The sequence below is a fragment of the Dermacentor andersoni genome, chromosome 4, assembly GCF_023375885.2.
Source record: "Dermacentor andersoni chromosome 4, qqDerAnde1_hic_scaffold, whole genome shotgun sequence".
Taxonomy (NCBI): Eukaryota; Metazoa; Arthropoda; class Arachnida; order Ixodida; family Ixodidae; genus Dermacentor; species Dermacentor andersoni.
The window spans coordinates 105,429,465-105,443,104 of record NC_092817.1 but is presented as its reverse complement, the minus strand read 5'-3'; the positions used below and the strand labels follow the sequence as shown (position 1 = coordinate 105,443,104).

Below are 13,640 nucleotides of genomic sequence, written 5' to 3'. Positions count from 1 at the left end.
CGTTGAATGCCCCCAAGACCAACTAGGAATAGGCATCGCCGAAGGTAACCTCACCATATTGCTGGATCGCGAAGTTGGCGTCGCACGAGGTCTCGTAGAGCTCCAACATAGGCAAACCACGATTCTAGTTACCAACTTCAGTGGCGAATACAAGCACTTTGCGAGGCATACCACCATGGCCTACTTTGAAACGGTGGCCGAGTCCAACGCCTGTGCTTCGGCAACGACAATCTCGATTCCGGAACCCAGTGATGTGGACTTGACCAGTCACATCAACGTCAACCCACAGCTAGACCAAAACGAGAAGGAGAGGCTCCTCACTCTGCTATCGTCATTTAGCGACTATTTCGCCACCACGTCGAAGGTCAAACAGACTCCTTTAATCAAACACAGAATCATCACTGAACCGACCGTCCAACCTGTTCGCCAACACGCTTATCGCATGTCGCAGAGAGAACAGGATGCTATTCATCATCAAGTTAAATGCTCGACGATGATGTCATTCAACCATCGACAAGTCCTTGGGCTTCACCTGTTGTATTAGTTAAAAAGAAAGACGGTTCACTACGATTCTGCGTCGATTATTGCAAACTGAACAAGATCACGAAAAAAGACGTTTACCCACTTCCTCGAATTGACGACTCCTTGGATCGCCTGCGACATGCCCATTACTTTTCTTCAATGGATCTGCGTAGTGGGTACTGGCAAATTGAAGTTGACGAACGGGACCAGGAAAAAACGGCGTTTATAACACCCGACGGTCGCTATCAATTTAAGGTCCTCCCTTTTGGATTGTGTTCCGCTCCGGCCACATTTCAACACATGGTGGACACAGTTTATCTGACCTCAAGTGGAACTCGTGTTTAGTCTACTTAGACGATGTAGTTGTTTTTTCCACCCCGTTTGAACAACACATCCAGCGGCTTGAGGCGGTTCTTCAAGCTATCCGCACCGCCGGCCTCTCCCTGAAGCCCGAAAAATGTCACTTTGGCTACGAGGAGCTCAAATTTCTAGGTCATATTGTCAGCAGCACCGGTGTGCGCCCTGACCCCGACAAAGCCATGGCAGTTGCTCTGTTCCCGATACCGAAGACAAAACACGATGTCTGGCGATTTTTAGGGCTTTGTGCGTATTACCGCCGTCTTGTACCCAATTTTTGTAAAATTGCTGAACCTTTGCAACGACTCATCAAGAACGACATCACATTTGTTTGGGGCCCGGCACAATCCGACGCCTTCCACGACTTTCAGCGACGTCTACAGACACCACCGATCCTTGGTCACTTTGACACCGAGGCTGACACAGAAGTGCATACTGATGCTAGCAACGTTGGTCTCGGAGCGACACTCGTACAGTTTCAAGCTGGTGTTGAGCGCGTTATTGCGTATGCCAGTCGAACCTTGTCTGCTGCTGAAAAAAACTACTCGGCAACTGAAAAAGAATGTCTGGCAGTCACATGGGCTATCCAGAAATTCCGCCTATACCTGTACAGACGCCCCTTTCGTGTCGTCAGCGACCACCACTCTCTCTGCTGGCTGGCGAATCTCAACGATCCTTCAGGCCGTCTCGCAAGATGGAGCCTTCAGTTGCAGGAATTTGATGTGACCATCGTCTATAAGTCTGGCCAGAAACACACTGACGCCGACTGTCTCTCCCGCGCCCCCATCGAACCCGCACCACTAGATACTGATGATGATTCTGGTTTTCTTTGTATTCTTCCGTCTTTAAACCTTGCTCAACAGCAACGCCAAGATTCCGAGCTCCAGCTCTTGATTGAATACCTTGAAGGAAACCGCCCACAACCCCCGTGGCAGTTCGCGCGTCACTTGTCCTCTTTCTGCCTACGTGGCGACATCCTATACAAGCGGAACTTTCACCCTACGGCAACCGTTTTCCTGCTCGTTGTTCCCGCTACTCTCCGCGACGACGTTCTACGTGCATGCCACGACAAACCAATGTCCGGGCATCTTGGTTTCACGCGTACTCTCGCGAGGATCAAGCAGAAGTACTATTGGCGAAAACTCACAAAAACCGTGAAGCAGTACGTCAGAAGTTGTCGAGATTGCCAGCATCGCAAAGTTCCACCACTGAAACCAGCCAGTCTGCTTCAGCCTGCCCGACCTCCTTGTTCACCTTTTGAACAAGTCGGGATGGATTTACTCAGCCCATTTCCCAAGTCTTCGGCTGCTAACCGCTGGATCGTTGTCGCCACCGATTACCTCACTCGATACTGCGAAACACAAGCCGTTCAGCGAGCTACTGCTTCAGAAGTTGCTAACGTCTTTATCAAAAATATCGTCCTTCGACATGGTGCTCCCGCTGTCGTCATCACAGACCGTCGTACCGCCTACACTGCCCAGTTGGTCCGAGATATTCTGCAGCTGAGCGGAACAATGCACCGTACGGCAACTGCGTATCACCCGCAGATTAGTGGTTTAACTGAGCATCTCAACAAAACGATTGCGGATATGCTTTCCATGTATGTTGCCACGGATCATAAAAATTGAGACGAACTGCTCCCGTATGTGACATTCGCGTACAACACTGCCCTACAAGAAACCACCGGGTTTCCTCCTTTTCGTCTGGTCTACGGACGCAACGTCACCACTATGCTCGACGTGATGCTCCTACCAACTTCGTCTCAACCTACCGCACCAGATACAGACGCCTTTGTTCAGTGTGCCGAAGCAGCGCGGCACCTTGCGCGGCAACGAATTCTATCCCGACAAAGTCAAGATGCTCGTCAATACAACATATGCCATCGAGACGTCACATACAACCCGGGAGATCTTGTATGGGTTTGGACCCCTATACGTCAATGAGGCCAGTCAGAAAAATTATTGCGCCGATACTTTGGCCCCTACATAGTTTTGTGTCGTCTAAGTCCTGTCAACTACGAAGTTATTCCAGCCGACACTTCGCACCACTCCCGTAGACCACGTTCCTCTGACATTGTTCACGTTACCAGGATGAAGCCCTACCATTCGCGCCGACTCTCATCCACAAACTTTGTGATGCGGCCCCTGTCGTCACGTCCGTTGTCTTTCTCCCTTCTTTTATTTTCTTCTTGTGGCATTTAACATCTCCCCAACTTTATTTATTTATTTTTTGAAGGGAGGGGTAATGGCACACACTAGTTATGCTAGAAGTCGAGGAAGAAGAAGTGTGCGTGGTAGCTGCTGCGAAAACGAACGGCAAACGGCCGTTCGCTTAGAACTGACTGACTGGCTTTTCCTCTCGTGACAATATCATACAAAGTGAATGGTGTATGTAGCAGCAAAGAAGCATAATAAACACATAAAGGCACACAAGAACCGTAACAAACAGAATGCATGGAGCAAAACTAAGTGAAAAACAATGACAGCATTTAAATTGCACAGGGCCGATACCCAAACTATACATATACACCTGCACACTATGGGAAGACAATGACATGACCGACTTGTGCAATGAAGGTGAAGTGACGTAGACCGTCCTGACAAAAGGAATGCAATCAGCACATCAGCGCAACTGCTCTGCTGGCCTGAGAAAAGACTATCTGGTGCTATACCAGCGCCTCCTCACCGGCTCTGCTGAGGAATGCACGGAGGCTCGATTGTTCGTATCAATCGCTGTGGCGTGAAAAGCAGTTAGCAAATTTCGAAATTTACCAGAATGTAACCTAATGGACTTGTGCCAGGACCTCTGAAAAATTCGTATCACCCCAATATTCTTACCAGGCATGATCGTATCGGCAAGATACTAGTGTACATCCTGATGAACTCTCTCCGAATGCATTCTATCAAGGCAGAGAGCTACTGAGGCAGGCAGTTCCAGACAACAAAGCAGTACTCCAGCTTAGAGTACACTATAGCATGGCGTAGTGTAATACAGTCAAACCTCGATATATCGAACAAGGATATATCAAATTATTGCGTATATCGAATGCTTTTTATATCAACTGGAAAATTGGACGCATTTTTAATTTTTAATTTCGAACGAGGTCGGACGTAATATGGAGATATCGAACTCCGCCATCCCGCACCACGTGCGCTCAGTGCGCAGGCTTTCCCACAACACCCTCGAAATTAGCAGTAGCGTGATGGGCATTCCCGACTGCTGCGCACTATAACTGCACACATCGATCGCGTCGAGGACACTGTTCGAACATAGCGGCGTACACATGCAGCGGCTTGGCTAGTTCGACAGCATCAACGACAAATTGAATTTGCTGCACTGACACCTCCTCGGTGCAGTGCTCTGCGCCTGCCGCGCCTCGCGAGAACTGGCGGTTTGCATCTGCAAAGACCTGCAACAGTGCGCGCTCACTGGGCTCACTCACAGACGCCTTGGCAGATGTCTCACTTGATACTTTGTTACTGGCAGTGTTTCAAAATTCTTCGATTGACGGACGTGGAGATCGCAGCAGAAGTCTTGCCTTGTCTTGTACCCTCAACAGTGGCGTGTTCCCACTATGGGGGATTGGCCAAGAAGCAGGCGGTTTTCCGTATGCTTATAAGTAAAGCGAAACAAGATTTGAATATTGGAGCGTGGAACGATAGAACTAATTTAGAAGTGTAATGAAAATATTGTTAAGAATTTTGATAAAATAAGTTAACGTAAAGAAATGAAATAATAGAAATTGATAATTTTAGAAATTCAGCAAGGTACTCTTTTTGTCTCTCTAATAAAATTGTAATCTACAAGAAAAGCATCCCTGTGGCTGGATCCCAGTGAAGTCGTCCCAAAAGAAAGAATGGTTGGCGAGGTTAGTGATTGCCCAAGTTTGGTAAATGAGTATTTTAATAGTTTCCTTTGTATTAGAAAGCAGTGGCACGAGAAAAAATAATGTTCGATAGTTTCAGGTGCACCGCAAGAAGAACATAGAGGGGACATAGCGAGACCAGACCTGTGCAAGTAAAAATTCAGAGGGGGTATACAACATCTAAATTTTGTAAAAGAAACTTCCAATTGCCTTGAAGGGCACCAACTATTATTCCATGGGAAGCCAAGATGGTGCAATTCAGAATACGGTGTTAACTTGGATATTGCAGAGTTTTGGGATGTAGCAAAATTTCTGTACCTAGCCGCGGTGACATAAGCTGATGTCGGCAAAACAGATATGATAGGGGTGTTGAGGGATGTTCGTGCAAGTGAGTCAGCCATTTCATTAAAGTGCGACCCATGATGTCCTGGTACCCAAAGCAAACATACTTTGAGTAAGTACGGAGGTACCAATGAATGAAAGGTTCTTTGAATTCTTGAATTTAAAGATGCAGCTAGTGCTGTACATACAGATAGCGAGTTGGTCACAATAACAGCTAATGGGTCATTTTGGGGGAGTTGATCCCACAAGCGCTGATGTTGCCCCGCTCCCGACTTCAACTGAGGCTTTAGTTGCTTTGGCCCTTCTATGCCGCTACTGCGGTGCAATAGAAGGCACCGGCCTATTGTTTGTGGATCGTTTAGACAATGTTGAGGACTCCGTGTTTAAGCTCGCGGCTGCGAATAAAAAGCAGGCTACACTACTGCAGCACTTTTAGCCACATAAATAAATACTTCTTGTGAAGCTTCAATTCTTTACTGTGCCACGATTGGGGCGCAATTGGGGATCGTTGTTCGGAGCGCATGATTGGCCTAGACTGCGCAGACTTTGCGCAGCGGACGAAGTCGGTGCAGCCTATGCTAATTATGTGCGGCGCAATCGACCACACGTTCCCGGCGGACAAAGTTGGCGCAGCCTAGGCCAAATCCACGCGGCACAACCAAATGCGCGCTCCAAACAAGGATCCCCGATTGCGCCCTTGGTTCATTGATTGATTTACAGAAGTTTTTAACGCGTTTCTTATGTGATTTCATATACTGAATTCTGGCTATATCGAAATATTTCGCGATCACTGCACTATTCGATATATCAAGGTTCGACTATAAGAAGCTGGTTTGGTGAATTCTTTGGCCATGCTTCAGGTCTTCAGAGAGCTGTTGGTAATGACTTCAACGTGCCAGTTAGAGCTTAGTGAGTCATCTATATATACCCCCAGGTCACAAATTACGGAAGCTTTTGCAATACCCAGGCCACTTACTGTATACGAATGATAAAGCGGGCAGCAACAGCAACAATGATATCACACGGGGCTTGGACGGGTTGATTAGTAGCTTCATGTTGGAGCACCGTCATGAAACAAAGTCAACACAATGTTGCATAAGACAGCAATCGTCAGTGGAGCCAGTGCTATGAAACAATTTAATGTCATCAGCAAAGAGTAACACATCACAGCATTTGACATGCGAGACTAGATCACTGATAAATATTAAGAAGAGTAGATGGCTGAGATTGCTGCCCTGAGGGACACCCGAGGAAGAGTGAAATACTTTAGAGAGGCAACCTGACATGAGTACAGCATTTGTGCGATGAGACAGGCAACTAGAAAACAATGTTGGCTATTTCCTGCATACACCACACAAATTCATCTTGCACAGGAACGGAGCTTGGAAAACCAAACTGAAAGGTTTTGGACAGGTCAAAATCCATGTTGTCCATGTGGCCTCTGGTATGGAAATCAGGGTACAAGTCTACGAAGGAATGTACACAGGTTCGTGGCAGTGGAGCGGGAATGATGAAAACTGTGTTGCTGCTCACACAGCTTGTGGTGAAAATATTATATATTCGCGCATATCACCCACACCAAGAATTCGAAATACTTGACAGTAAAATCGGATGTGTGAGTTACAGGCGAATTTCGCCATGAGGCGTGGCTTCACAGCAGTGTGCACTGCGCTGCCGTCAAGCCACATTTCAAGGCATGGTTCTCTGCCATACAAAGTTTCGGTATATCCTAGGGAACCCCACCCTCTCCCCAGCGCCATGCTGCCTGAAGGCCCATTTCAAGGCAAAGTTCTTTGCTATTCAAAGTTTCATTATCTCCTACAGATCCCCACCCCTGCATGTAGAAGTTCCTTCCTCTGCTTCTTTATGGTGGCCCATTCTCCTCCTCTTTACAGGTTGCGATTTTATTTAGTTTAGTAACAGGCAAAAAGTGCACACAGTGCTGACCAACTCGGTTCCAGTGGCGCTCCGTTGGTCTGCGCGAAGTGCTTCGTGATACAGGGAGAGGCAAATGACCGTTAGGATTTTCAGCTCGGTCGCTTTGCTCCTTTGCAGTTGCCCATGCAAGGGCAGCTCCGTCCATGCTGTCATCCTCTGCATGTGAATGCTAGCCGCAAAGTGATTGGGTTTATGTCATATGACTGATTTGTCCACAATCACGTCCATCGTGTGAATCCAGCTTTATCAGCGTCACCTAAGAGGGAGGGATGAACAAGGTCCCGTATATAATACGGAATATAGGTCGACTCCCTTACCTTGAAGCAAAGAAGTAAACATAAAAATTATAAGGCACAAAACTTCGTTTTATGTACTGGTGCCATCAGACTCAGTGCCTGCTCACTCGTTCGAGCTGTCTGAACTCTCGTCCGAAGACGACTGCTTCTCACTGGCTGCGTCCCACAACATGCCGTCCAAGGAGTTGCTAGTGCAACATTTCTTGAATGCCCGCACCACCACATGATCGGGCAGTGAGTGCCAAGCCTGCTGCACTCACGTGGCCACAGTGGCAAGAGGTGACCTGCGCAGCTGGCTGGTTAGGGTCTTCAGGTTTTCGCCGGCCATCCACTGATTATACAGTTCACGCACATGGTCTTTTAACTACAGTGGAACCCCGATTATGCGACTTTCTCGGGACCACGAAAAAGCGTTGTAAAATGCGTCGTAAAATCTGAACATAAATTATGTCTGTAAAAATACTACTTATTTTACGCGACGGATTTACAAGAAACTTCCATGTAAACTACTAACATACTCTGCAGGCTTGGAAACCCAAACTACCAAAAAGTAAATGCGATAAGAATTAATGCTGCGGTATAGGTACCATCCATGCTTTATTCAAACGAACCTTTATGGCACAAGAAACTAAGTTTCTTTTGGACCTTGTTTGATCCATGAACCAAGAGCTTTCGCTTGAGTTGGGCAACGTCCAAAAGGAGGTCCCCTGCAGCGTTGCGTGAACAGATAAGTTCCAGATGCCGTCTATGTGCCGTAGCACCTCGGTGAACGTGGTAGGCACAGGCACGGCATCTGTGGCATCATCGTTGTCCTCGTCCGATGTCGCAGCGATGTCGGCACTAGGCAAAGCCTCCTCGATGGCGTGATCCAGCGACACCTTGCCGCAGTTTGCAATGTTGTCGTCGGCCTCCACGTACTCAGCGAAAGTCGTCGTGACGTTTAAACCCTCGAAATCGGCAGCGGCGAAGCCTGTATCGGCCTCAAGCCTGTATCGCCGAAGCCTGTATCGGCCTGTGTGTCGCGTTGCTCCACACAACTCAAAACCTCCGCTGAATGCTAGGATTACGTCAAAGAACATGTGTGGTAAACTTAGGCTTCTCCGTGCTACCTTGGTGGCGATCTGCTGCTAGGAAACTGGAAGGAGAAAAACCCTTCCCCAGCGCGACGAGAGGCGCCGCCGCCGAGAAGAGAGGGATAAAGTGATTGCGAAGAAGAAAAGGCGCTATTTCAGCACAGCGGGCGTCGCGGGCGGCTGCTGGTTGGGGAGAAAGAAACGAACGTGCTTCGCGAGGGTCGTCGCGGGGATCCCGCGCTTCGCGAGGGGTGTCGTATAATGCGGGTCAGGCGTAAAATTGCGTCGGATAACCGGGGTTTTTAATGCACTGCTTCTATGGGGACTTCGCTAGTCCGTCATAAAACCCGGGTCATCGCAAAACCGGGGGACGTTTAACCGGGGTTCCACTGTATTTTGTTACCACGCCTATTTAAATCTATCACTGGTGAACGATGCTTTAGATCACCTATTTTGACGCAATGGAACCGTTTCCTATCCATATAAGGCCGTCCAGTAGTTAGTACAGGCACTGCACTTTCAGAATCGGGATGTCGTGACTTTTAACGGACCTTTTTGTGAACTAATGTGTGTGTATGTTCTAGCGAAAACAGCCGTGGCTGTCACCTGCCGAGCTCGAGAAAAAAGCACGCTGCTCATGATTACACTGCACTAGCATCAAAATCTTGTAATCAAATGACTCCCAGCACGTCACGAATTAAATTGTATTGCCAGCTTTGCCATCCAACAGTGCTGAGTGGTGATAATTCATAGAAAATGACGCCACCTGTTCACTGAGTGAGCTTTGGTTTGGAGTCTGAGTTGTTTTCTTCCACTAAAGTGTACTTCTGAAGGGCCACTGCATGTCCAACATGGGGACCCGATTTTTGCAACTAGTTTCCAAGAGTTTCGGTAACACTTCTCCCGTAAAATCCCGGCAAGGGGCACTGCCGGTGTCACTGCACAGTTATCAAAAGTCGCTCCCATGGCGTCGTCCCGCATCGCGAGAAAAGCGTCACGCTCTAAACTATGCTGTACCCGCACATGAATTTAGTGATGAGAACTAGAGTTATGATTCCGACAATGACAGTAAAATAAAGTAAAGTAGATTCAAGCGCTGACTGCGACAATGTTTTGAGTCAGCATGGGACATCCGCAGCTCTTCATTGGCGGGTTTCCTTTACGGCCTTGAGTGGTCTCCTTCCTTGTGCGCACCTATCTGCCGATCTTTTTTCACACCTTGAGAGCTTTACTGATTATCTTCAGGGTGCATACTTCGCTTGGTTATGACGTGCTGCCATCGGCAGCGAAGAAACTTAGGTTCACACCAAGAAGGCCGCCCATAGCACATCTCGGCCCAGCATTACGGATCAACGCAAGACAGTTTACATCAGCGTGGGATTTCTTTCTACTGCTCTTCTCTGCAGAGGTGATAAAGAAAATGTGCAAAAATACACAGATATGCTCGGAAGCATAATCCTGTAGTTGCCCAGCTACGCTGAAAGTGATCGGTCCTGGAAGATGTGCATGACTCTAGACTAACTGGTGAAGTGCGTTCCTTGGACTTCTCATCAGACCATCCTCCAAAAATGCCGAAAAGGCGGAACTGCCGAATGTGTTACGAGGACCCCAAAGTTAAACGAATGCTATACGTTTTGTGGAGAAATTGTGGAGTGCACCTATGCTTTACAGAATCTATGAACTGCTTCACTGCATCGCAAGAACGATGAGCTAGTCTTAGTTTCTTTTTTGTATACGAAGAACGGCGGTGTACTGAGCATTTATTTCTTCAGACGCATTTCCTGGGTTATTTATCTTTGAAATGTATATTCTGAATTTTCTTTGATAATAATATTTTTGTATGATGTTTTTTTATTGATGTTTTTATCAACTGACAGCGAAAATGGCGCTTGCTAGAATTTTTCTTTTACCTAATAACTTTTTTTATTCGGCAACATATGTGTTAGGAAAGAGCATTTCCTTTTGCAGAATGTGCTATGCTGCAATGTGTGCTGGAATATTATTTGTAGTGGTAAATAATTTTTTCCAACACCTATAAAAATCGACCATTTTCTCGTGGTAACAAAAGAGTTAAAGGGCTTGTTGAGCACGATGTTCAGCGGCTGAAGTGTTGATGTCATGCCTCCCTTTGCAGAGCGCCTCTTTCCCACCTGTGGTCAAGTGCCCGGAAAGGCATCCAAAACGAGCATTCTCGGACACTGCAGGAGTGCGCCGGGTCTCCGATACCAGACGGTATGGATCCAACTGACCACAAGGGCCTCGTCCATACAGCCCTTTTCGTTCACACCAACGACCACGTCCCGCGGGAAAGCCTCTTTCGGCAGCGTCTTCCTCTTGAAGATTATATATGGGGCCAACTTCTTGCCGTCTGCTGTGCACGCGAGCATCACTGTGAAGCGTGAAAGCTCGTTCCCCATCGAAAGACGCCTGACTTCCTTCGCGCCGCATTCGCACACTTTCGCAGACGACGGCATGCCGAACCACACTGGCATTTCATCAGCGTTGCCCATCTGTACCAGCATGTAGCCATGCTGCTGCCGGAAACGGATAAAATAGTGCTAAAACTCGACCAGTTTGTCCTCGTACACTTCTGGCAGATTGATGCGCACCGACGAAGTGCGAATCCTTTGCGTCGCATGAAGCGGCGAACACAGTAAATGGAGCGCTGGAATTGCTCCTTGGACAGTCCGGATTCACGGGCAAGCTCGATAGCTTTGATGCGGATGAGTACAGCTGTCACTGCGAAGGATCTGGCATGATGCTCAGGGATAAAATTTGACACCTTGTCTTCAAGCTCAGGGTACACCGTGCGGCGCCTCCGAAAGGACGTCTTCCGCGCACTGCAGGCAGACAGCTTGACTTTCTGCGTTCGCCTGTATCGGACACTTTTTTCCGAAACAGCAAAATGCCGCTGGGCAGACATGTTCTCATTCACTTCAGCGTATTCGATCACTTTCTTTTTAAATGCCACGGTGAACCGACGTCGAGTACCAGTACTCATTTGCGGAAATTAACAACACCAGGAACGATTGCTGCACAAAATGGGAAGATGGCGTTGGGCCAACTGCGTAGGCCGCGTCAACGTTAGGCCGTGTCAGTCAACATGGAGGCGATAACGATGCAGATGCTGCTAGGCCTGCAGCTTCCGCATGTTGCCAGACAACTATTCAGGCTTTGCCAAGGGCCAGTATATAAGTCGAGGGGTGAACTTTTAGTAATATATTTATGGAAAGAACCTTGACCTATACTCCGCATTATACCATAACATGACAAAGATATGATGTGGGCAAGTCATGCATCCACGAATGGAAACTGTTTTTGCAAAGATTTGAGTGTGCAGTTATTTCCGTGGGTTATACGCGCGGATTTTATTTTTCTTTCCGGGCTGTTGTAACTGCAAGTGCAGTTAGGACTTTAGGATCGGAATGATGATTGAGCGTTTTCATGTAGCGGGAAAAACACCAGCCTCCAGGAAACGATTGAATGTGTTTGTCAAAATAGGTCGTGTGCCTTCACCACCGCAAGGTTGCTGTCCTTGATCACATCGATAGTGGCCGCGATTTAACATACGGCGTTTTCGGCGAACAGTACAGTGAAATCTCTATAAATGGAAATCATTAAAATAAAACTGCCTCTTAAAATGGAACGCCATCCTCATGGTTGGTTGGTTTTGTATTCGTGCAATTGTATTCAGCTTTGTCTCTCAGTAAATGGTACTCCTGACAAACTGAACCAATTTCCCTGGTCCCTTGTGGTTCCGTTAAAAGAGACTCCACTGTAGTTTCGTTTTGACTCGGTGAAAACCTTTCGAGGATGAAAAGCAATGGCTACATCTTGATGGACGGATGATCTGTTGGTGACCAGCTCACGCGCGGAAAAATGATCATGATGTGCGTGCGGTAGTGAAAAAGCGTGTCTCAAAATGCATGCACCACGGTCGCGCTGTGAAGGAACTCACGAGGCCTACGTCGCTGCGAGTGCTGATTAGTGACAAGAAGATGGGAATTTCAGCAGCTTCAGCACCAATTTTGTGTGAAATAGAAAAAGGATTTGCTGGCTCATTCAGTAAATAAAAGCATGTTGACGTAGTACGCATTCGTTTATTGTTTTCTTGATGCACTCGATAATTCGACATTTGGTTAATTAGAACATTCTTTCCAGCACCACGAAGAATTAACGAGGTTTTACTGCACTACAATGGAGGCAAACAGAACGCTAGCCCCAGACATGAATAAAGTACAGTCAAAATGCTTACCTCCGAGGCTTGCCCATGATTCGACGGATCTTGCACCACTGGACCCTCGTCAACTTTCTCGTCTTGAGCAAAGGAAATGACTGCTTCAGGTAACCACAAAACTCGTTGTCTCCCATGAAGAGTGGCCTTTCAAGAAAAATAAGGGCAGCTGAGTTAGTCACAGACATGGTATGACAGCCTAAGTGAGCCTTCAGAGTCTTTTCATTTGCATAAACTCCACGCAAATACATTTCGAAATAAGATGGTAGCCTAGTTACAAGGAAGCCCAATAGATAAGCCGCTTAAGCTGCTTCTTCCTTTCAGCGACAAGCAACACATATTTTACGAAGTTGCACAAACGCTACTACATGCTTCTTGTATGTAAAAAGAATGGCACTTAGCAAGTACAGTCGATATCGGATATGCCGAACTCGTAGAGAATTACGAAAAATGTTCAAGATAATGATCATTCGAAATACAGTCGACCCCGACTATATCGAACCTGTTTACATAGAATTATTCTATATATCGAACAATTTCTGGTCACGGTATAGTTACAATGACTATATATAGCAAAAATTAAGTTTACATCGAACAAAAATAGCAGCGACTCCTAATATATAGAACGTCAAGCGGCGGAAAAGTGCCCCCAAAAGTTGGCTTTCCCTCGTGGTAGCGGGGAAACCCAGCGGCGTGGCTCCATCCAACCACTCTCCCTACCGTGCCTGCGCCGCCTCGGGCTGCTCGGGCGAGCTGTCGACACCCCCCCCGCAAAAAATGATCCTAGCCCGCCTGCAGCGCTTGCTCAGACAGCCAATCAGAGGCTCTTGCACTCTCGTCATGCAAGATGGCGAAAGTGCGAGTTGTGTCGCTGCTTTTCTGGTTCATTGTGTTTGCGCCTTGTGGGCCTTCTCCCGCAGTGTTGCCGTGATGAAGCGGCAGAATTCACCTTTCGCCGTGAAGCTTGAAATCATAAATTGGGTCGAACGCAATGAGAAGTCGGATGTCCCCGC

The 13,640-nt window shown here is 47.4% G+C and overlaps 1 protein-coding gene across 2 annotated transcripts in view; it reads right to left on the bottom strand.

Annotated features, from left to right (window-relative positions):
• Positions 1-13,640, bottom strand: part of LOC126536556 (protein lin-9 homolog) — an 85,030-nt gene that overhangs the window by 58,474 nt on the left and 12,916 nt on the right. For both annotated transcript variants that reach the window (XM_050183570.3, XM_050183571.3), the window contains exon 7: positions 12,649-12,774. In XM_050183570.3, the coding sequence (XP_050039527.1) occupies positions 12,649-12,774 (126 nt within the window). The remainder of the gene's footprint in view (positions 1-12,648; positions 12,775-13,640) is intronic.